The sequence below is a fragment of the Caretta caretta genome, chromosome 7 (assembly GCF_965140235.1).
Source record: "Caretta caretta isolate rCarCar2 chromosome 7, rCarCar1.hap1, whole genome shotgun sequence".
NCBI lineage: Eukaryota > Metazoa > Chordata > Testudines > Cheloniidae > Caretta > Caretta caretta.
This window is the reverse complement of record NC_134212.1, coordinates 72734245-72758189: the sequence shown is the minus strand read 5'-3', so window position 1 is coordinate 72758189 and position 23945 is coordinate 72734245. Positions and strand designations below refer to the sequence as shown.

Here is a 23945-nt window from a genome sequence, read left to right as displayed (position 1 = left end):
ATATGCATGAAATATAAAACAAAATTGAGGAATTCATTTAGGCATAGTAATTTGTCAGTAAATCTCAACTAGTAAAATGCACAAAATGTAATATCCTTATAGTAAATTTACTAATGCATTAAATAGGTCACAACTTTAATCATAAGTCATAGAAAACCACACAAATTTGTTGCTTTCAAGTAAAGTAGTTCAGTGGAATTAGTGAAAGCATCCTAGATCCCCTCATGCAGCCATCTGAAGCTAAGCCAAAAATAGTGGATGTTAATTCCATTTCTATCCTAATCCTTTCTGTGCTTGTCTAACAATTTTGTATATACTCCTAACATATCTACCTCAAATGGCATGCTTTCTTGTTCATGTATCCAAGTGCAGACATCTTCAGATTCTTGAACTAAAACTTTTCACATAAAGTCAATGTAAACAATAGATATCTTTAAATAGAATGAACCTCACGGGTGTGTTTTGTTGAATTTAAAATAAAACCAAGCAATTCCCTCACCCCACACACTGAAAGAAAGGGACTTCAGATCTTCAAGTTCCCCAGCTTTAACTCTACCTTTATCCTTTTCCATGCTCTACGTGTGTATCCGAGTTTCTGATTCGCTTCTGCACAAAATGTAAAAGTGCCCCACTGACTGTGTAAATTACATTAGCAGTGATCCACATTTTTATACATACCATTCTCATGACACCAGTATGGCTTTTGTGAAGATACACATTTTGGTATAATTGCTGGGATGTGTGCCCACTCCTTTCCCCTCTTCAAATGGAGAATTTCTAGGTACACTGTACGTAACCCAGTATGTGGAAGAGAATCTCTCTGGTGTATATTGGAAGGATGAATGGTATATAGAGTGGTGCCCCTATGCCACAGGGACATGGTGTATGGGGAGATGATGATGGGTTTTTCTGGACTTTGGAGGTTCAAGTCTGCAGCATTTTGTAGGCTAGTCGCTAGAATGTAGAGTTTTGGAGGGAGGATGAGTGTGTGTGATCTGAATTACATACCTGCCAGTCCCTTGTGATGCAAAGCAATTTCATTTTAAGTTTGTGTAAAGTACTGCCTGATGGCATGGCAGACCCATCCCCAGGGGTGCCATTTAATTAGTTCTGCACCTATCTCCTTGCCCTGTGTCTACATTTCAGGAGGCTCTGAGATGAAAGGACTGGGCGCTTCAGTAGCGCTCCCAGGCTTTTGTGTATGGGTTAGTGACAGAGAGAAGGAGAAGGAGGCAGCTGCTCAGCATATGCAGCAGCATTGACTGGCTGTCCTTCCCCATTATCTTGCTTACTGAGAATGCAGCCAATCAATGTGCGATTTCTCTGTAGAATGACTGGGTTTCCCCCATTCACCTACAGGAGAGTCAGAAACCCATAGTGTTGGCGGGTCTGATTGTTAGAAGGAAAGATGGAGGGTAGTAGAGGGAAGGTTAAGAAGCAGGAGTGAGCATCCCTTGCCCCCACTTGGGAATAAAAGTATATCATAGTGTAAGTAACACAACAATGTACTGTTCAACTGCCAAGTGACCTTGGGAAAGTATCTTCACATCACGGATCCTCAGTTCCTCATTTTACAAATGGAAATAATGATGTTGCTTCTCTTTTGTAAGGTGCTTTGAGATATGGGTGATCGTGCCTTATAAGAGCTAAGTATTAATTATCAACTCAGACATACATATCTTAATTCTGGCTCACATAGAGTGTATTGACTGAAAGAGAACTTGGGCTATGGCCAGTATTTGGTGGGTGGTTGATTGCTCATGGATTATTACATAGGACTGAGGAGAATAAGATTTACAGGTAGAAAGAGGGCGTGGAACTGGGGGAAAAGATGAGGATGTCTGTGGAAACTTTACTTTGAATTTCCTGATATTGGTGTGGAGGGCAGGGGAACATGTTTGTAAAGTATATTGTTCTAATAGAGGTTTGTTCATCTTGTTGGAAGGTATATCTTTCACCATCCTTAACTCTGTCTTAAAGTTATTGTTAGGGAATTTCCCTTTTTGTATAATCATTTTTAATTTTTTTATTTAAGGAATAAGAAAGTGACTGTTTCCATTATTTTGCGGTCCTATGGTCCTGGGTGCCAAGAGCAATATTTATCCTGTATCACAATTGAATATACGTGTATCTGAACAATAACCAAATTTAGAATGCTAGGTCTGTAAAGCAATAATTTATTTGCTGTCCATAGAGTGAAATAACCATGGATGTGAGGTTGGCTTTCTAATCTACTGGTGTTCAGTTACTCAGTGTAGCTGTGTTTAAAATTATCTGTAGGTGTGGATAGCATCAAGAGAGACAAACACGATTTTATAAAGTAGTTGTTCCTTTTTGGAATTCTATTGAAAACTTAAACTTTTAAGTTTTCAGCTGATGTTGTTATGGCAATAGATCATAAGTTCATGTAAAAGTATTTCTGCCATATTAGTGATTCTTCACCTGAATTTGACATTCAAATCCCCCCTCAGGCTCTCCTTTATGTAAACAGTTCTCTGTTGCACTGTTTACTGTAATGTAAAAAGTTTTGTTCATACTTTGATGTGTTAACAGATCTTTACCTCCCAAGTCTTACAAGTTTCATGAGTTGTGTCCCTGGAAAAATTCCTGTAGACTTCAGTGGGAGTAGGATCAAGCCCTATATCTCTACCTTCTCTTTGTTGTATTGGAGACTTCCTCTCATCTGAGACTTATAGATCCTGTGGCTGAAGAAATGTACATTGTGAAATATTGGTTAGCACCAATGGTGTCTTAGGGTCTTTACAGATGTGTAGGAAAACAAGATCGCTGCCCTAACAGTTTAAATCTAAAGCCCTGACTTTGCAATCAGTTATGCCCACGCATACAGTTGTACTCTGGCATTTAATCCTGTTCATTTCATTTAGAGTACATGTGGAAAGATATGCTAGCCGGTGTATCTGTACGCAGGACTGGGCCCGTGTGTGCATTGTGAGAGAGCTGGACCAGTGAAGTGTGTTTAAAACTAGATATCATTCCTATCACATGCTTCACTTCTCATGTGCTCTCTGAATGGGATTTTTCTAAACACTTTCAGTTATGGGGTAGCAGTAGAGTTGTAAAGAATGAGTTATTCATATTGACAGCAAGTGGTGGTTGTCCGTCATTCCCTTCTGACTGTGCTCTCCAGTACCTATCACATGTTGCTTTTGTAGCAGATTAGTCATTGGGAACATCATGTTGCTGTCACAGATGATCAGAGTATGAAGGGTATAGCACTGGGGTTAGGTAGAGGCAGTTCTGAGCACTTTACATCTCTGTGGAGCCAGGACTCCAGGGGTTCATGGCCCCTGCAGCCCTTGCCACCCCCCATTCAGCAGCACTGGTTAATGCCCTCAGCAATCTCGTGTATGAGCTTTTCTCTGAATTTGGGAGACTAACCGTTGGGTGTGGGAGAGAAGGGTGACTGAGTAGGGGTTAAGCAACAGGCAGGTCTCTCAGTCCCAGACAGCAGGGACAGTGGAGCATGGGCTCCGTAATTGATCAGTGGATTTTCTCCACTGTTGTTCCATTCTTGGACAGCAGCAGAGAGAGTGGGGGAAGCCTTTGGGGCGCCAGTAGTGTCCCAGCCCCATGTGTTTCCGGCTACATCATCTGAGGGAACAGTTTACATTTATTAATATTATACATATGAAAGGAATTAATCCTGCTAATTAGGGAGGCATTAGTCTGTACAGAATTGGGGAATACAAGCAAACAAAATATGAAAATAAATGATAGGCAATTATATATTTGTATCACAGGACACCTAGAAGAACAGTTAGAGCAGCTCAACTCTCCAGTTGTGCTAGCTGCTTTATACATAACACCAGGGCAGTCCCTTCCCCAAACATCTTAAAATCGACATTAAAAGATCTTTTAAAACCCCAATATGTAAATGATTGGGAACTATGTAAGCACATGAACTTATTCCTGTTACTCTCCTCCTCCTCTGCCAGCCAGAAGAAAGGTGGCTGTATTAGAAGCCCTCACCTTCTGTTCAGGGATTGGGCAATTTACTGGAGAGATGAGCAGAGTATTTTGATCTATTTACAGGGTATTTTTGTTCTTGTGTGATGAACTTATCAGTTACATCTAGCTTTCTTGTCCCAAGAATTAAAGTTCTTTTTTGAAATGCATTCTAATGGCATGAATCGTGTATTTGCAAATGCTTTCTTGTTGCAAAGCCAGAATATGCAGCGTGCATTTCCTTAAAAGTTCTTAAAAACATTGGGACTTACATAGTCATAAAGGTTAAGGCCAGAAGGAACTGCCAGATCCTCTAGTCTGACCTCCTGGACATCACAGGCTGCTAATCCCCACCCAGTTACCCAGTATGGAGCCCAAAAACCTGGTTTAGACTCAGTATTACAGTCCTCAGGAGACTAAAATATTGTATGCTACAATAGAAAATAGGAGAAACCAAGGTGCACAAATGCCTGAGAGGCTGCTGCAATGGCAAGCAATTGATTTGGTTAGTTGCACCCTGATTATCCTAGCAAGCAACCAATGCCCCATGATACAGAGAAAGACTAAACCCCCACCAGGTTCCTGCCAATCTGATTTGGGGCAGAGTTCCTCCCTGACCCCCAAAATGGTGATCAGTACAAGTCTGAGCTGACTGAGCACGTAAGAAAGATCCACCAGCCAAACATCTGCATGAGAGAATTCGCCATACCACCTCAGAGTTCCAGTCTATCCTTTTCAGTGTCCCATCTCCAGCCCTGGCCCTTTTTGATGCTTCAGAGGAGGAGTAGGGAAACAAACCTGAAATACATTAGGTGGGGAAAAATATTTCCTTCTGGACCTCTACTGACAATCCTCTGAAGCCCTGAGGCATGAAATTTAGGAACACTTTCATCTGTACTTCTATATAAAAAAATACTTGGTATTATTTGAGCTGGCCACTTAATTGCATGCTAATAAATTAAATGCTGCAGCTTGATTTAACTATGTGTTGGTTGAAAAATTGAGTGTGTTCTTTTGAATACATTCTGTTGTTGCAGAAAGCTGTTAAAATAATTTCACTTCAATTATACATCAAAGTGTCTGGTAAGAGGAGGGAAGGTGAATAGGCCAAATAGTCAGTGCAAATGTTGCAACAGCAGGAGAATAGAATAAATGACATTAAAAAGAAAGCCACTGGAAGAAGCTACTTAGGGCCTGTTAAAGCTGGTTAAAAACAAGACTGTTACTATTACAGTTTCTCCTAAATGAGGAAATACTAACATAAACATTTGTAGGGGTCACAGGGGCAAATAGTACTATACCAGCCAGTGGAAGCAAGTATGTTCTTAACAGAAGTTGGATAGTTCTCTTGTCAAAGACAGAAGAGTTGTAATATTTCATTTGAAAATGAGCATTTTTCACCTTGCTGTTGGGTATTAGCTTCAACAGTTAATATGAACTTCTGGATTCTTAAGGCAATTTGCAAAAGGAAACCCTGTTCTGAGATGCAGAGCTCTTCTGGTTTCAGCGGGGTAGCCGTGTTAGTCTGTATCAGCAAAAACAATGAAGAGTGCTTGTGGCACCTTAGAGACTAACAAATTTATTTGGACATATGGGCTATAACCCACTTCATCAGAAGCACGGAGTGGAAAATACAGTAGGCAGGTATAAATATACAGCACATGAAAAGATGGGAGTTGCCTTACCAAGGGGGGGGGTGTGTGTGTCAGTACTAATGAGGCCATATAATCAGGGTGGATGTGGCCCATTCCCAACAGTTGTCAAGAAGAGCTGAACTTCATGTCAACTGTTGGGAATGGGCCACATCCAGCCTGATTGAATTGGCCTCGTTAGAGCTCTTCTGCTAACTCACCTGGTGGATCCTATAACTGCAACCTTGAAGTATAAATGGCCATGACAGTCTCTCTGAGGTAGGACAGATAACAGGGGAAATCCAGCAATAATCTGAATTGTTGTGGTTGGGTGGGTGTGAGTGTGTTAAGGTAACTACCAGGAAAGGGGTAAATTTAGACCATATGCAGTGTGTGTTTGTACTGCTAGCAGCAGAATGGGAAAGCCACATGACTAGTCTCCTCTTTTACCTTTTTTAAACAATATTTAAATAAGGCTTTAAAGGATTTTCGGCTTATTTGGGGGAGGGGGCAGGGCAGGACAGTTGATTTTTTTTTTCCAATTTAGAAACTTAAATCCAGTTTATGCTTGAAGACTCGATGACTGGATAATTTGTGAAAATCATGACATCACAAGGAACTAAAAGCTGAACAGCTGTGAGAGGAAAGGATTTTTAATCTTGAAAACATTTTTGTGTTTTGTTTGTCACAACAGCTGTTTAACGTAGGTTCCTAATAACTTTTCTCCTGAGTGTTCATCTTTGTTTAACAATGGGCCTTCCCTTCAGTTAAGTTGTGGGTGGTCACAGTGCCTGTCTCTGGACATCGTAAGAAGTGGTTTTCAGTAAACTCAGGAGAGACTTGACTCTCCTTCTGTATCATGAAGTACAAACCCAATTTGGGAAAAACGTCCTTTGTATAACAATCTTAATGGTAAAAACAAGCTGATCCACTTGAGGATAAAGAAAGATGTTGTACTTTGATCTCTGGAGGCACATGCTTTTGACTATAAAAAGCAAGGGAAGCCTAAGCAATGGCTCCATAGGGATGATAAGTATTTCCTGATCTAGAGTATTGCTAATTACACATTCCTTCTTGAATTGTTTTTTAGAGTCTCTTTCCTTCCTGCAGGTCTCTTATTTGCCATGGCAGCCAACAGCCACCAGGTCCAAACCCATTCCCCTCAGGAAACACTAAATTCTGTTTGCCACCATCCCCTGAATCTGAACAGCCACCCTCTGTCTAAGAGCTCCTCAAGTCTGGCGTGCATTGGGCAAGTGAGTTCTGATGAAAGACAGAGCAGCAAACAAGATCTCAAGAAGAGCCTCAGTAGTACTGTCTGCCAGACACAGGTGAGTGAGAATGATGTTGGAAGTACCCCTAGTTCTGAATGGTCTTCTACACAGTCGGGAATGGTGGAAAGTTCATCTGCTGTCAGAACGACGAGTGATCATGCACAAGGTGATAATGTGCAGAACAGAGCTACCACTACAAACCGCTTCCTGACCGTTGACCAGATTCCAATATCCCTGGAAGAAAAGGACACTAGGATGCATGTCAAGAGTAGCACTGTTGAAAACATTTCTTCAGTCTGTGATACACACCAGCAAAGTGTGACTAGAACGGAAGGACTGGAAGCTGTAGTTCAGAGAAGCCATTCTGACCTAACATGCAGTTGCAAGCAGCAGAGTTCTGTCACCCACATGGAAACCAGTGCCACACACTCCATTATAAGTTCTTCTAGCAGTAGTTATGATACATCAGTGCATAACACCTCTTTCCTAAGACCGAGATATGGCTCTGGAACATATGAAAATACTCCTAACTATCAAAACCAGGTGACTCAGATTACCACGTCATATAGCGACCAAAAAGTGCCCACAAACAGCTTTGACAGTGGCGGTGTAACATATAACACTACCATTTATACAGATCCTGGAACATTTCACACTGCCATTCTAGGACCACACATGCCAGGAAGTGGTTTCCCAAACAGGACAATGTGCAGTCAATCAATTGGGCTTAGTCAAGGTGGCATGACTTACAGTAACGTATCAAGCGGTATATACCCTGCCACAGTGATGACAATTCACAACAGCACTGCTCTACCCTGCAGTGCAAGGCAGGACTCTGCTATGAAGATAGACGGCACTGTTTCTGCCTATTGCCATTCTTTGCCAATACCATCTCTTCAACTTGTTCCAAGGTTGGTATACTCAGTTAGTGAATCGGGAAGAGAACAGGTAACTCCTGGATATCGTCAGTCCTTGCCTACTTCAGATATCATGACCTTTCCTAAACTTGTGTCATCTGTTAGCGAATCAGGTCTGGATGCAAAGCGAATCCTGAAATGCTGTAGTGTTCCTGGGGAGCATCTGTCACATGCTCAGCACTGCATTCAACAGAGCAGAGCTCAACAGGAAACGAAGGCTTCTTACATTGTGTTGCATGACCAGCAACGTGCAGATTTGATAATGAAGACTAAAGACACATGGACTATGACCTCTATGAATGACTTAACCAAAGGACTGAAATCTCCTCTTCAGTGCAAAGATGCAGAGGTACAAACCATTTCAACAGTGGAATGCAAGTCTGTGGCCACAAGCCCATCTGTTGTAGCTGAAGGTCATCCTCATGTGTTCCCAGAGGTTAATTTAGAACATGACCAAGAGGCCCCAAAGTCTCCAGTACGTGAAGTGAGATGGGATGATGAAGGGATGACATGGGAAGTATATGGGGCAGCAGTGGACCCAGAAGTTCTTGGATTAGCCATTCAAAAACATCTTGAAATTCAGATAGAACAATTCCAGACAGAGCCTATAGAGCTCTCTAGGAAAAGTACTGAGGAGTCACCTCCAGCTAAAGAGGCAAAGAAAAGGCCATTTAGAACAATGATGCACTCTTTGAGACACCCAAGCTGCTGTGCCCGTTCCAATACTGTTGTGGAGTGAACATAGCTACATGACTGCAACATTTAAACTGTCTTGTAAATAAACATTACATCTTAAGACTTAACGCAGCTAGTGTGGACAATCCAGTCACTTTAGAATAGGGTGGGAAACTGTGAGTTGACATAAAATAAGAAACTCCAAGGAGATCTATTACCTGAGAACTCAACAAGAAACTCCAAGGAGATCTATTACCGGAGAAAGCAGAAGGGTTGTATATTTGTAGCTCCTTGACTTTTTTGTTTACTATAGTATTCCTCTGTCCTTGTGTATTAGATGTGAATAATATTACAAGCAATGATACACTTTTTTTCTAAAAGACAGATCTTTTAAGGTCATGTTATTGTACTTTGTACTTTAATAATTTCTAGTTAGGAAAACTTTTTAAAAATACAACTTACATTCTTTAGCATCCTATTAGATTGAAATTGTTTGGGGAAATAGTATGCTGTTTTTAAAAACTATAACTTAATTGCATTTTAGACTTTACAGAGCCATAAATACCACTTTAGTAATATATAAAGGGCATAATATTAATTACACTGTAATTGCTATATAGTTAATGAGTAAGAGTGATCTGTAATATAAATGTGCAGAGTAACTTCAATTCTGCTAGTCTGACTTAATTCTATACATCACATATGTCACGGACAATGTATAGATAGACGACACTACTGCAACATCACTTAAATTAGTCTATATAGTTATAATGAATTACACAATAAGTATCCAAAGGAATTAGTACTTGCAATGTAACTAAGACATAAATGTACAATATTGCCAAAGATACCTAATGAATCATGAATGACTCATGTAATGTGAATTTTATCCTGAATAACTTTCTTACAAACACATGACACAAAAAAAGGATCTCAGGTTAGTCTGTCATACTGTGTCTATATTACAGATTATACGTGGTCAGTTTGGTTTCCTGACATTAAATGTAATTTTTAGTGATTTCTGGATGTGCATCTACATTGAATTGTGATTTTTTAAAAACTGCATACGTGATAAATGTATAGTCACAGGGATGCCTATTTGGATGTGTACAGTACACTAGCGGAGGGGCCATCCTGAACAACTTGCCCTCCACCAACCTCGTGTCCTCATTTGGCTGGAGTGAAACATGTTCCTAAAGTCTGGTTTCTGTTCATTTGCTTTTAATATAATGCAACTTAAACTATAAGGGTAAAATTTCCAGCTAATTGATTTGCCATGTGAACTGTAGGATCCCCTCTTCCCAAAATGTGTGTGTGTGCTCACACACACATTTTGGGAAATCATTTGAAAATAATGGGATAGTTCTGATCACTGTAATTTTTTTCAAAATAATTGTAATAAGTCCTAAAATAGTATTGGTATTGATTAGAAGGGAATTGTAAGCGGAAGAAGAGACCAATTAGGATCACTGTCTCTTAAACAATGATAGGCTGCTATACAGTGTAGATTAGAAGCTAGTACTACAATTACTAGGTTATATAAACCGCTGCAGTGAATAAACCTATAGTACTGGACTGGCACAGATTTGCTACTACATTACCAATATCTGATTATCACTGTAGGAGAAAAATAAACAGCAAATGCAGGGGAAGGACAGTAAGGCAATCAGGTCAATGTCTTGCTAATCAAAAAAAACAGATGCTCCCTTATTTTGGGCATTTCAGGTCTTTAGGCTTCTAATTGAGTCACTGTGGCTTGTTAACAAATATAGTGTGTGCATCTGCGGATTTCCTTTGCTTTTGGAAAGGATTAAAATAGAAGAGATTTTTAATGGGAATTTAGGAAAACTAAAATATTCATCTGAATATTAACTCTGTGGATGAAATATGAAAACTGCCTCTTTTTTTAAACTGCCTCTTTTTTCACTTTGGATGTGGTCCTTGGAAAGTTACTTTTCGCATTTTGAATCTAAATGCCTGTCAGGTAACACGTTCATTGAATCTTTTCCATTTTTGACCACTGTTCAAAATTCTTGTTGTGAATGTTCATGGAACTGGGGTGTTAGATTTATCAGAGGCAGAACAGTAGTTTTTGACTTCTGAGTTCTAATGACCTGGAATGCTGTAGATTCAGGCTTGTCTGCATTTAAAATTTAACTAACAGCTGTTGAAAGAGAATTGGCACCAAATTTATGTTCCAAAAACCAGAAGATGCTACTCTGGATAACAATTGGTGCTGACCTGTCTAGATGCTGGGGAGAAGGGCATGTTGGAACTATCAAGATAGTGGCTAATTAATAAATTTTAGAGAATGGTAACTTAGCACTAGAAGGACTAGCTAGAAACTGAACACATGGATTCTGGATGGCTCACGGCTTGCTTAAAGTATAAGTTACAAAGCTGTTCCCTTCTAGGTCACTGGTTCAGCTCTAGTTCAAATTGGCGTTGATTGAGAATAGGTAATACCTGGTGTGGGTGCTTATTAGGTAGTATGTGTGAAATGAGTTACCTTAGTCCAGTTACCAATAAACAAGTATCAATATCATTAAATCTGCTCTTTCCAGTCTTGGAGAAGAGGCCAAGAACTGAATTAGACCCTCTCTCGCTTATTGAAAGTGGCCCCTCAAGATCAGTATTAGAGATTAATTGGGCTAGGCAGTGAAGAAGAAACTTGCAGAATAACCATCTGTGCTGTACCTGTTCTTGGTTGGAGTTCTTTGATCTCCAAGACTTTCATGAGCACTAACCAGGCTCCAGTTTTTTTGAGAGACAACAAATAACACCAGCACTTACTAAAATAATAAAAATAAAAAATATGCCTGTTGATCTTTTTTTAATCTGGCCCTGGGATTATAAACCATATACTCTGATCTTGGTGCACCTGAATCTGCACCAGGACTCCAAGATGAGAATTTCCATCCCCAGAGGCTCCACTTGCCTTCATGTGAAAGAATGCAAACTGGCAATGAATTCAAGACGACCTGGTATTCTGCCTCCCAGTGTGGCTAATTGCTGGTACTTCAGAGGAAAAGAATCCCTACTCCCTATAAGGCAATTAGCCAGTTGTTCAAAGACGTATGTGTTTGGGGAGGCATTTCTTCCTGCCATCCTTATGATCTGAAGCAATAAGAAAGGATCACTTCTGTGGTGGCAGGCTCATTACACAATTATTTAGCTTTTTTGTAAATCCAAGGAAATAGTGATCTGCCAGTAAGCGTGGTGAGGTAAGAGGTCCTTGGTGGGACAGAAGGTTGTTTGTTCCTTGTTAAAATTAGAACAAAGTCATATAGTTCTTTGTAGGAAAAACACTTTTTGGGGAGGGTGCGGCTAAGCCATAATGTCTGATGTGGGGCTCTTACCACAAGGTTGGGAGCCAGAAATTTCTGAGTGCTAGTCTTGGAACTGACCCTTACATTCTCTGTCACTTGGGCAAGACACTGCTCTCATGAGTTTTCCCAGCTGTGAAGGTAATACTTGCAACTGTTCCTTGCAGCCATGTTGAGGAGATTAATTCATGGTTTCAAAGCTCTTTGAAAATGAAAAATGCTATATTAGTGTTAAGTAGTATTGTTAATTGGAAAAAAGGGGTGGGAGAAGAATGGTTTATTAGATGGAAATAAGTACGTTCAGTAAACCCTTAGTGTGGGCTAAATAACCATACAGAACTCTTCATGACACTAGTCATTTATGTCTTGCTTTCTTGGCTAGGAAGATAGAGATTATGGGGTTTATTTGGTTTATAAATTACATTTTTTTCACTTTCTTCAGCAAAATAGCTTTGAAATTAAGGGCTCAATTAAAAACCAATGTCTAACCCACATCTTTTTTAAAATCTCACCCCGTTAATAGTTCATGTTGCTGGATTCATCTAGCCATTTGAGGATAAGAAACCGGTGACTGTAAGTTCCTCTGGGCAGAGCCCTTATTTTTCAATATGCCTGTAACTACTGCACACCCTTGTATCACTACAGACAATGAAAATGAGTAGTGCTGTCTAGCCTCCTGTGTTGAACTGGACATTCTAAATAGGCTAGCTCTGCAATAGGGCAGAAAGGTAACAGGATGTGTATTCATTTTGCATGGAGAGTGTAATTTGTAGATGAACAAGATCTGTGTTTTTCTCATTTGGAAAGATGAAATGTCAGTCTTGCAGCTAAAGACACTGGTTGTTTTAAGAATGAATGTTCTCACTATCACCACCACTTTATAAAATGAGAGATTCAGCTTCCTGGCCTAGAGAGATTGCAACTGCCATTGGGGAGTACTGTACAACTGGTTCATTTCCTCTTCCTGTCACCCCCTTTCAGGGCTGACATGGGCTTGCAGAACTGAAGCTCCTGTTTGGAAAAGAAAGCCCCAAAGAATAACGGGATTTAATTAAGAAAAGGAAACTTAGGTTGAATATCAGAAAAACCTTTCTTATGGTTATGTGGAACATCCTTTCAGGGGAAGTGCTGGATGTCCAATTTCTTCACACATTTAACTCTTGTCTGTATCAGATCAAGAAACACACTTGCAGGCTTTGCTGCAGTTGTTTGAATGTACAGTTTCTGCCTCTCTAAAGCTCTAGAAATTCTGGGTCTTGAGCTTACAGTCATCACATGCAGAAGGGTCAATGCATTCAGATAGCAGAGTACTAAGCTGCAGTCTGTAAGTCTTTAGAAGCATTAATCCCAACTAATATGTGACTTAAACAGATGCCATCTATCTTATTATCAGCCATCCATATGCGACAGAATACATTGCTCAAACAACATTTCAAGGGAATTTTTAAAAGGAAGGGAATAAACACGAATGAGGAAATGATGCCAGAAAATCTTAACCCTCTTCCAACCACATACTGTTTTCTTACTGGCAAAAAAGCAACCCCAGCAACAATTAACCACATGGTGTTGCAAGCTGTTTAGCCTCATGAGGAGAGATTTTGTTCCCTATGTGGTTAAAGGTAGCATAATTTAATGAATCTGGGTCAAGAGCTTTCAATGAATTAAAGTGTGTTTGTGTTACTTCGTAGAAAATAGGTTCCCTAGCCCCATCTGCTGCTCAGTGGTTGGATCTGCCACTCATTTTTATCAAGTAATAAAAATTCAATGGCTTTCTTCATTTGAGCTTGTAAATCATTAATCATAAAGTGGATGTTGGACCAAAATTCCCTAAACATACAACAGTACCTTGCAGAAATGCCCATTTTGTTTGTGCCTTCCAGTGTAAAACTGCTGATGAGAACCACCCTCCCACAGCCAGTCATAACAAGAATGCTAACCACAGGCAGAACCATCCAGGCCTTGGTGTTTTGATCTGCCCTGCATTGTTTTGCTGTAGTTATCATGAAAGTAACAACAAGCTGTGGTGTTTATGGTCCTGTCCCTCCAGTGTCATGTTCAGTAATGACACTTGTGCTGCAGTACAAAAATTCAGTCTCTCTTCTTTTCTCGTCTGATCAAGTTCTTGACAATGATTGTAGACGGTTTGCTTATGCTGCTGTTAGTGCTTTCTTTAGCACAAGCATCTTCAGTCCAGAATGCACGTCATCCCAAATTCCTGAACGTCGGTAAGTTGACACTACATGATCTCTTTTTTTTGGAAAAAACTATTAAACAGGCTAATGCCATTATCCAGTGGATTTTAATTCAGCAGATCCTGTGCACACGCTTAAACTTGTTTGATAAGCTCGTTCCTTCCCTGCTTAATAGTGCTCTCTGTTGCCAAATGTTCCCCCTTCTCCGCATCTGCAATATATCTACTATAAATATGACTTGATTAGTGCCATAACACTGTTGGCTGTTAATGATACCAAACCCTAATGGCTGCTCCCTAGAAACTGGCAAAAAAACCCAAAAACAACCAGATAATAATAATAATTAATACCATGAGGTGAAACGGGGCACCTCGGGTCAAATCAGAAGGAGCTATTTGGGTTCCATGGGGATTTCTTTCTTTGGTCAAGTGCTCAGCAACCCTACCTAATAGCCCAAATAAGTCATTTCTTCTGCTCCTAGGTCAGAAGTTGCCATTTCTGTTAATATTTTGAAAGCCCCATTTTAAAAGGGAAGTCTTGGAGACTCCGGTGACGGCACTGACACCTGGCAAGATTGTCATGCACCTGATTTACACACTGGAACCAATTGTGTGACTAGAGATTGCAGGATCAGGCTCCTGATGAAGGGTGGGCTATTTTTAAATACCCAACTTTGTACTTTTAATTCACATTTCTTCAAACCTGTCAAGGGCATTTGTCCCTATTGCCTTGTGCATCCATGGTAAATATGAAGTTTCTGAAAGATGCAGTTTGAGGTATCTGAGTGAAAATTCAAAAGAATGTGTCCAATAAACCAGTAACACAAAACCAATAAAAGATCTGAAAATCTTCTCACAATAAGATATCTCCAAAGTAGTCAAACAGAAAGTGATCACACATTCCAGAGAAACAATCATTTGTAAATTGAGAAGCAAAAGGAATTTTGGCCCAAAAGCAAACTAGTCATAGACATTTGAAAATAGCAGCTGTGGGTGTAAAAACTAATAAGCTCACACAATAAACTCTTCCATGTATTTTATTGATCTATTTGAAGTTTTAAAATCTATTAACTTTTTTACTATCACTATACATGCATGCATAATTGTACAAAAGAGAGTAATATGAATACAAGGCTGGTGAATACAGTACATTGTTAATGATTGTCATTTTACCCCATTTTTCCAAATTCTCTGCATGTTTGAGTTGCATGCCCCATCATTTCAGAATCAGCCTACTACTGTTAGAACATGATCTTGCGGACTTCATTTATTTAGCTATGTATTTTAGATTGGCCAACAAACTGTGGTGTTCCATATTTTCAACCAAACACGGTGGAGAGGATTATATCAGGCAACGAAGTAAGGCCACATTCTTGGCCTTGGCAAGTCTCATTACAGGTAACAATGACCTTTAGACAGAGTAACAAACCTGGCTGTCCTTTGTCAGTACAACATTTTTATTGAAGTCAATAATAAAGTTATTAAGAGTGTGTGTGCAGCCAAGCAAGTGAATGTAACTTGTGTCTCTATATTGTGCCACAAGCTTCTCCTACTGAAGTCAATGGTAAAATGTATGTATAGATAAAGAGTGCTTTTCACAAATCTTTAAATAAAGGGATTGCAGTCTAAGAACTATTTATATAATTTTATATATAAGTAGTTTCTTATGGTTGTAAAATATTTGTGAGCTACAGTATGTAGCCATCAAACCTGAATTGAAGTATACTTTCCAAAAAGTTGATGGAAGCACATTTAATTAAGGATTTAGTCATCCCAAACCCCCTGAAATTTTCTTTTCTCTCTTTAACTGCCCTGTATATTTAATAGTAGGAGGACTGGCCACTTTAAAAATAAATTTTAAAACCAAGAATTGTATAGCAGCTTCATGGGAAAATAATTCCCTAGAAAATAATGAAGACTTGGTTACAGATGCAGGCAAGAGGGATGAAATAGAAAGAAGAGGGATGGAGGGTATTTCTGTATGACATTGGTGAAAATACAGAACTTCAAGACAGCAACACATTTTCATCATTAGTAATATAGTCTGTTTTGTATCTAAGCAAAGTAGATTGGTATGTGACTGAATTATTCCACCACAATAAAAAAAGGAGATCATAGTCTCATTCATCCAGAAGGAGTCTTTTATAAACTGGTTTCTCCAGAACCTCTAACTCAGATAGTCCCCTACTTTCCACCACTGATACATTTTTCTTGGTCATCAAAGAAGACTATATTTCTGCTGGAGAAAGCTCAGTCAGGGAAGAGAATGGGATGTATATATAAAGAATCAATAATTGAAGTGTGGCTGACATCTGATAATTTGGACGTGGAAATGGATAACATGCAAGGGCAAATGAAGTTAAAAATAACTTATAATAACCTATGATTTAAATAAAATGAGAGATAATGGGCTGTGATAGGATTCACAAACAAAACACAAAGGAGTCTTCCGTGCAAGATTCTTCTGTCCTTATCTTCCATATTAATGTTGTTACCCTCCATGTGTTTACTGCAATGTTGGAAGAGGAACCAATAGGGGGATGCAAAGAAGGGAGTGATGTGATGAGAACAACAAACAAGGTAAATGATCCTTGCAACAATGTTTTGAATAGACTTGAGGGGGCAATAGGGCTGGCCTCAATGCTAGAAAAGACCAGATTACAGCAGTAAAACATAATAATGAGGGCTTGGCAGTCTGGACATACAAATATCTTCATAATTATTGCTTATTAGTTAACAGTGGTTTTCACTACCCCATCTTTATTCCACAATGGCATTAGCAGACAGGTCTTTCTTAACAATTCTTTAGCATTATTTTACACACAGAAAAAAGAATGCCGGGATAAACAGATTTCTTCCACAACTGCTAGTAACACATATTGCTCAGTAGAGGGCACTTTAGTTCATCCATTAGCCACCATTAGTTCATCCATTCCTTTCAAGTGCCCAAGAATGAAATCTCCTCTGACATAAAGTTCTATTATTTTCTAACTTTATTTTTCTTTCTAGGTTTGGACTAGAACAAATAGCAAATTTATTCATGTTTGTGGAGGGACTCTCATTCACAAAAGCTGGGTTCTCACTGCTGCCCACTGCTTCCAGAAGTAAGTTTTACATTTGCAGTTTTTGCTTGAGTTCTTGGAGGTTATGGAATATATTTTTGTATACTCATTACCACTGAAAGCAGAAATAAGTGCAGAATTAGATGTATTCTGTACTTCAGCCATTGTGACTCAGAGCCACCATGAAAAGGGACATCAGAAAGACTGACAGAAATTAGGGTTACCGTATTTGAACATTCAAAAAAAAGAACATTCCATGGGGGTGGGGGGGGGTATTTGCTCGCACCCCCCTGCCTTGCCCCAAATCCACCCCTTCCCTGCCCCCATTCCAACCCCTTCCCCAAAGTCCCTGCCCCAACTCCATCCTCGGCCCGGCCCTGCCTCCTCCCCTGAGCGTGCCGGGTTCCCTCTCCTTCTCCATCCCTCCCAGCCACACGAAACAGCTGTTTTGCAGCACAAGCGCTGGGAGCTAGGGGGAAAAGGCAGGCACTCTCTCGAGTGATCAACATTCACTCTCTTTCTTGAATGATCAACTCTTCTTTGGGGAAAAATAATAATGGCAAAATCCCAGACGTTTTCAGATATTTAAAAATTCCTCCTGGATGGTGATTTAAGAATCAAAAAGCCAGACATGTCTGGGAAAATATGGACGTATGGTAACCCTACTGATCAAGGGAAATTGTGCACACCAGTGGGGTGGTTCTTAAACTTACTCCTGGGGCATTCAAGGCAAAAAACTAAAAATTCTGGGCACAATATTTTAAAATTCTGCAGATTTTATTTGTCAAAATAACACTACATAATCACACCAGTTTCAATTATTTTGATAATTTATTTCAAAATACCTGTCAGCAACCTGATGCTCAGTGTCAGGTTTTCACGGAGTTTCCTGCGCACTGCCCTCTCCTTTCCTCAGGGCATGCTGGGAACTGTAATTGCCAGGAACCCTCTAGCTCTCTCCCCCTCCCTCACAGCGGTGTCTTCTATGTGTGAGCTGTGCTCTGCTGTGTCCCTAGTGGCAGCTAGCAGCACTGCAGCCCATTTCTATGGGGCAAAGGAAATTCTGTGTGCTCGTTAATTTCTGGAAAATTCTGCATTGCGCAGTGGTGCAGAACTCCCCCAGGAATATAAACTGGGGAACACAACCTAGAAATTAGGGTATTAATAGCAAAAGAAAAATCCATCAAAATGCAAAAGATGACAACCATGGGATATTACTTGGGAAAATATATTGAAAGAAAGCATATAAATGAGGTCAAAAGAACTTCTAGTTTTTTTACGTGGACTGAGAAATATACCATCACAGAAAGGAATAAAATCAAGCAAATATGGATTTACCCAGTTCTTAAAATGTCTTGCTTTCTGCGATCAATGTTCCACACTTGTTCTTGAATAAACAAAAAAACACTATTATTCTTTCATATAATGACACATAAAGCAGTTATTTTCTGTACTTGGTAAATTTTCTTTGTATTTAGTGTTCCTTTTCTTGTACCATGTATGATAATGACCTGTGAATGTGTCACAAATTTGGTAACTCCCCTTTTAAAATAATTGTAATGTAGTTTTTAGTTTATACAGGATGGAGAAGCCATGCAGGTGAAGTACAGTGTAAAACAAGTAACAATAGAAACTAATGCAATTGATCTTGCATTGATCTTGTTCAACAATAAGTCATTCCAACTATTCAGTAAGTTACAGTCTAACTAAGAAAACTTCAAACTTTCTGAAAAATATCTGGCCAACCTCCATGCCAATATGTAATTTGGTGTAAGATTAAAATTCACCCTGTTGCAAAGACCCTGTGTAAAGCCTGTCATGCCACTTAAGCTGCACGGTGGTAAAGCTTGACAGATTCAGTAGCTAGAAATCCCATCTAAAGCTACAAGTCCTATGTTCTGCCCATAGTTAGAGCAGTGAGGGAATGAATTCCATTCTCTCCAGTCCTCATTTAGGCCTCAACTCAGTAAGGTTCTTAAGCATGTACCTATCTTTAAGCACAGGAATAGTCCCAGTAAATACTTCCTGAATGAGAGCTGAAGTTCCTGGTATAAAGCACATTTACTCAGGAGGAGTAAAGAAATGTATAAAATTCATTCCTTTTTCTCAGTCAACTAGAAATGGTACTGAATCTTTGATCCAAAACCTTGTTATACATTCATGTGCAGTGTCCAAAGGAGAAGGATAAGTGCACTAAGCCTCTAAACCTGCTTTTTATTGTTGTATTTTATAGATACTTCCTAAGCATCTATAATATGTTTATTCCCACTGTATATGGAGGCCTGCTGTAAATAATGATGCATTGTTTCCTCCTGCAGTGAAGAGTCAAACTGTATCTTTGTTGCTGTTAAATACTAGGAAAGCTGCTTTTTACATTTATTGTGTCAGCAGAATCCTTTAAAGTAATTTCTAATCTACTTCTTTGGCAGGATCTCATTTTTCATCATAAATATACTCCCACTCATTTCAGCAGGCTACCATTTTGCACTTCTAAACAATGTCATTTTAAACTCACAACATTTTATTTGTCAAAATAAAACTACATAATTGCAAGTTTGGGGTAAACAGCCTTCTAGTCAATTATGTGAGTGTGGGGAGTATTGCACATAATTAAGTGGAAAAAACTCATTAAAAAGAGGGCATTAGGTTCAATATAATGACACCCTATGTTGTTTTAATTTTTTAGAGGAAAGGTAGAAGATGCAGCAAACTGGCGAATTCTCCTGGGCAAGCATAACCTTAATCGTACCGAATCCACAGAGCGAGTCTACCGTGTGAAGCGAATTTATCAGCATGAGCATTTCTGCTACCCTCACCTAAATGAGCTGGATTATGACATTGCCTTGGTCAAGCCTGTAGAAGACATTATAACAAACCATTTTATTCACTATGCCTGCCTGCCTAAGAGAGACAGCACTCTTCATCCAGGACAATTCTGTTGGGTGACTGGATGGGGGAACACAAGAGGTACTTCTGAGTGCTTCTCATAGCATGGGTTCAGAGGTTAGACTTCACGAGTCTGTGGAAGGTGAATGCCTGTCAGAGACCAACTTTTAGCCAGTTACTCTTTTGAAATTCCAATGATATAGAGGAGGATTATTTTCAAAGCACATAGCAATATAGGCAGGGTACCTTCATATATGCTGAGGCACAAGAAAACCAAATAGCTTACCTAGTATAACAGCACTTCTTGAAATAGGTGACTGACTTATTCTCTTAAATGTTACTGTTATAACAGCATAACCATAGCACCTAGGAGTCCCAGTCAAAGTCAAGAACCCTATTGTGCTAGGTACTGTATAAACACAGAACAGTCCCTGCCCCAAAGAGTGTACGTGACATTTTGGTAACAGTTACTGCCCATGCTACCATAATACCTGCATACTTGCACAGCTAAATCTTTCAACAACCATTCAGATTTTATTCTGAGGTTCTTCCCTGTTTTCATGTTTATGTATGTATGTATTTATTTATTTATTTTATATTTGGGTAGCACATTTGCGGTTCCAGTCTGGATTACAGCCCCATTTTAAGCACTGTACAAACATCTGTGATACAATCCTTGCCCCAAAGAGCTTATATTTTAACTAATGCCCATGAAAAGTGCCAGGCTCTTTAGTCCTGGAGACTGAAGTCTCATTATCTGCAAAACAGATAAAACATGGACAGCAGCATTACAAACCTCCCTCTACTGCCCTGCCACCATACCATGACCCTGCCCAGGGATGAATGAATAGTTGGATCCTGTGACAATAAATTGTGGGGAAATGCAATTTCATAGTTGACTATACTTGTGGAATAAACACATACACAATATGACTATTTAAAACAAACAAAAAATCTGAATTAACAAATTGGAAACAAAAGTGGAATGGTGGGAATCTTTTAATCTGGAACAAAGTAGACCCAAGTACATGAATACTGTTAAATTACATTCCATGTCACTTGAAATGTTCATATTTAGAACGGAAATGTTTTTCATGTTCCCTTTTCTCATCTATTTTATCTATTTAAGGTGGGAAAGAAAACCTGGCTTTGTCTGAGGTTTTGAACCAGGCCAAGTTACCAGTCATAGATTTCAGTACATGTCGCCTAAAGAAGTTCTGGGGAGACAGAGTTCGGCAGTCAATGCTCTGTGCTGGATTCAGGGACACTGGGGAGCCTCCTGCTGCCTGTCAGGTACAAAACTCAGCTGTTAATTCCAACTATGAATGAAAACATCAGGCTGTTCAGTACAGGGGTAGCTAACATGTAGTTTGTGGCTTTCTAAAAAACGGCCTGCTGCTGCCCCTATCTTTAAAGAGAAGTGTGTGTGGCCTGTGAATATTATACTCTCAATATGCAAGGGTCCATACTGCATGCTGGGATATGTAGTTTTCAAGGGGCATACTCCCATGTTCGGGATAAAGGCTGTTACAAGCTTCTCTGTTAAAAGCAATTAAGAGGTTTAAACGTGGTATTTAGTAGGACAACGTTTGGACATCCCTCATACAATTGGAGAGAAATAGTTTTAAAGCAGTGGCATAGATTAGGATTGTCAGAGGCCTTAAATTACAGAAGACAGTCCTGGTTTGCAGCATTAGTTCTGTATCCTGACCTCAATGTGGAGGGGGAGTGGGAGTGAGAATTGGGAAGAGATTATTTTAAGCCCATTGCAGTTCAACGATATATGGAAAAATGTTCATAGCTGTATATATCCTTAGAAAAAAGGTTGCTAAAAATGCCCCAAACTGCTGCAAAGGTATCTCTTGTCAAAAGCTTGTGTATTATCACTTTTTGACTAGTCAAATTAAGGGTATTTAACTTTTCCACCTCTTTGTATTATAATGAGTGAAAGATATGTACCAATTCCAAGGTAATTTCTAGGAATATATTATTTCATATATTTTATGATGATTTTTGGTCAGGCATTACTTAAGGGAATTAATAAATTGTTTTATTTTTGGATGTGGGAAGACTTGGGGAGTGTTAACTTTTAGTGCTTGTGAAAAGTGACTGGTAGCCCTGAATACTGAAGTTATTTGTATTTCCCATAGATCAGCTACAGCACAAGCAGCTGTAGTGCAAACTTCCCTACACAATGCTGTCAACATGCCCTTTACCCTCTCTGGATGCATCCCTTCAAGAATTACTAAAGTAATTGGCTCATTGGCCTATGCAGTCCTTGACCTCTCTGCTATGACTGCCCAACTGTAGGGCATATTAGTGTCAGCAGAAATGGTTTTTGTGATCTGTACATTTTTCTAGTAGGAATCGGATCAAGACCACTAATTCACTTCATGTGGGCCACTGAACACCCATCAGATGTTAGTAATGACCAACCTAGCCTTGATCCAGACCTATGATTTAAGAGATGAAACACATTGTATACTGTTACTACATCTTTGAATCATCCACTTTCTTAATCCAATAAATGATTAGACAGCTTTAAAGAACAAGGAGATGACTCAGTCTGCATCTAATATCCTTATGTGTTTGGCAGAAAATGCTGTTCAGGTGGCCCATGTTGTTTTGAAACTGTGCAGTTTAGGTAATCCTAAAGAGGACTCTAACCTGACAGCTAAATCTCATCAAGAGTATCCTTCTAAAACATGGTGCTTTCCTCGCTTCTTGTAAGTAGCACAAGATGCCTCAGAGTTAAGAACTCCAGTGTAGCTCTACATCCTTTTCTATACCTTAATGACACCTGTTAAAAATAGATCTAGGAGTGTTTTATGCATTATGTGACATGCAAAAAGTCTGATTTGCTCTGTTTGTTAATAGAGCTATTAAAGAGCACAAAGTCATTGGCATGTAAGCAATTTCCTGCAATTCCAAGTCCTGTCTAATGGTTGTTTGTTTCTTCCAGGGAGATTCAGGTGGACCACTGGTCTGTCAGATTAGAAGAGAAAAGTGGGAAGTGCATGGTGTAGTTAGCTTTGGACCTATTGGATGCAAAGTGGAGAACAAACCCAGTGTCTTTACAAGGACTTCTGCTTACATTTCCTGGATTGAAGCAACCAGAATCCGGGACTTCTTTTTGTAAAGACATGAGATACAACTGAAGTGGGGGGAAAAATAAAAATCTTTTACATAAATAAATGTGTTCATTTCTAACTTTGAGGTTAATTAGGCTCTTTGCAGAGGGCAAGATAGATGAACCTGCTGTAGTCTCCACTTGTTTCCTCTTTCCTGAGTACCAGATCATTAGGTTAAATTTTCAGTAGTGTAAAGTTCAGTTAGCTGTCTTTCATAGACTCTTTCCCTTCTCATCTTGTGTCTTTTTTTTCTCAGTCCGCCATCTTCTCTCTGTCATTTTTTCTTCTTGGACCCCAAACTCTAATTCCCCATGCCTCTACTCTCTTCTGCAAACATTGATCAAAAGGAATAGGCTGCACACCAGACAATACTGAAGGCTGCACGAGGCAACAACAAATTATGGGACAGCCTTAAAAAAGAAATTCAGGATACTTAACAGTTCAGTGTCCCTTGCCAGGTCGTTTGTTCAGTGATTAAGTAAAGGAGCCCTGTGTTTATTATGGGGATTTGATGAGCCACCATATTTCAATTTTCTTAATTAATAAACTTGAAAAACATTTCTCTTTCCATAATATATGGGGTATAGGCTTGAAGTTGCTTTGGGGAGAGAGGGAGTGTGCTCCTTCAAAAATAATTAAAAGATGGGGAGAGGTAGATGGAGATTTTTGGAGGTGGGGAGAAAGCAGGAAGATAATGGAGTTATTTCTGCAAAGTGCTTGGTCTCCAGTTCTAGGTGTAGCTTTGACTTTTTCTGCTTTAAAACATTAATCTTTATATAGTTCCATCCAGTATGCAAATTCACATCTCACTGCAGTGAAAAGGGAGTGGTGAGGTATTGTTCACACCTTTGTCTATGTTATTGTTTAGGAGATGGGTTTCCTTGAG

The 23945-nt window shown here is 39.4% G+C and overlaps 2 protein-coding genes across 3 annotated transcripts in view; both read left to right on the top strand.

The window, feature by feature from the left end:
• The window catches only part of GPRIN2 (G protein regulated inducer of neurite outgrowth 2), a 28011-nt gene extending 17781 nt beyond the window's left edge, over positions 1-10230 (top strand). For both annotated transcript variants that reach the window (XM_048858846.2, XM_075130802.1), the window contains exon 2: positions 6708-10230. In XM_048858846.2, the coding sequence (XP_048714803.2) occupies positions 6722-8527 (1806 nt within the window). In that variant the 5' untranslated portion in view covers positions 6708-6721 and the 3' untranslated portion in view covers positions 8528-10230. The remainder of the gene's footprint in view (positions 1-6707) is intronic.
• Positions 10231-10311: 81 nt separating this feature from the next.
• On the top strand, positions 10312-23113 carry LOC125640353 (elastase-1-like). Its single transcript, XM_048858849.2, has 6 exons — positions 10312-14629; positions 15269-15378; positions 16990-17084; positions 19729-20009; positions 21058-21221; positions 22891-23113. Exons 1-6 carry the CDS (start codon positions 14623-14625, stop codon positions 23065-23067), a joined length of 834 nt encoding a protein of 277 aa, XP_048714806.1. The 5' UTR covers positions 10312-14622; the 3' UTR covers positions 23068-23113.
• Positions 23114-23945: the final 832 nt, after the last annotated feature.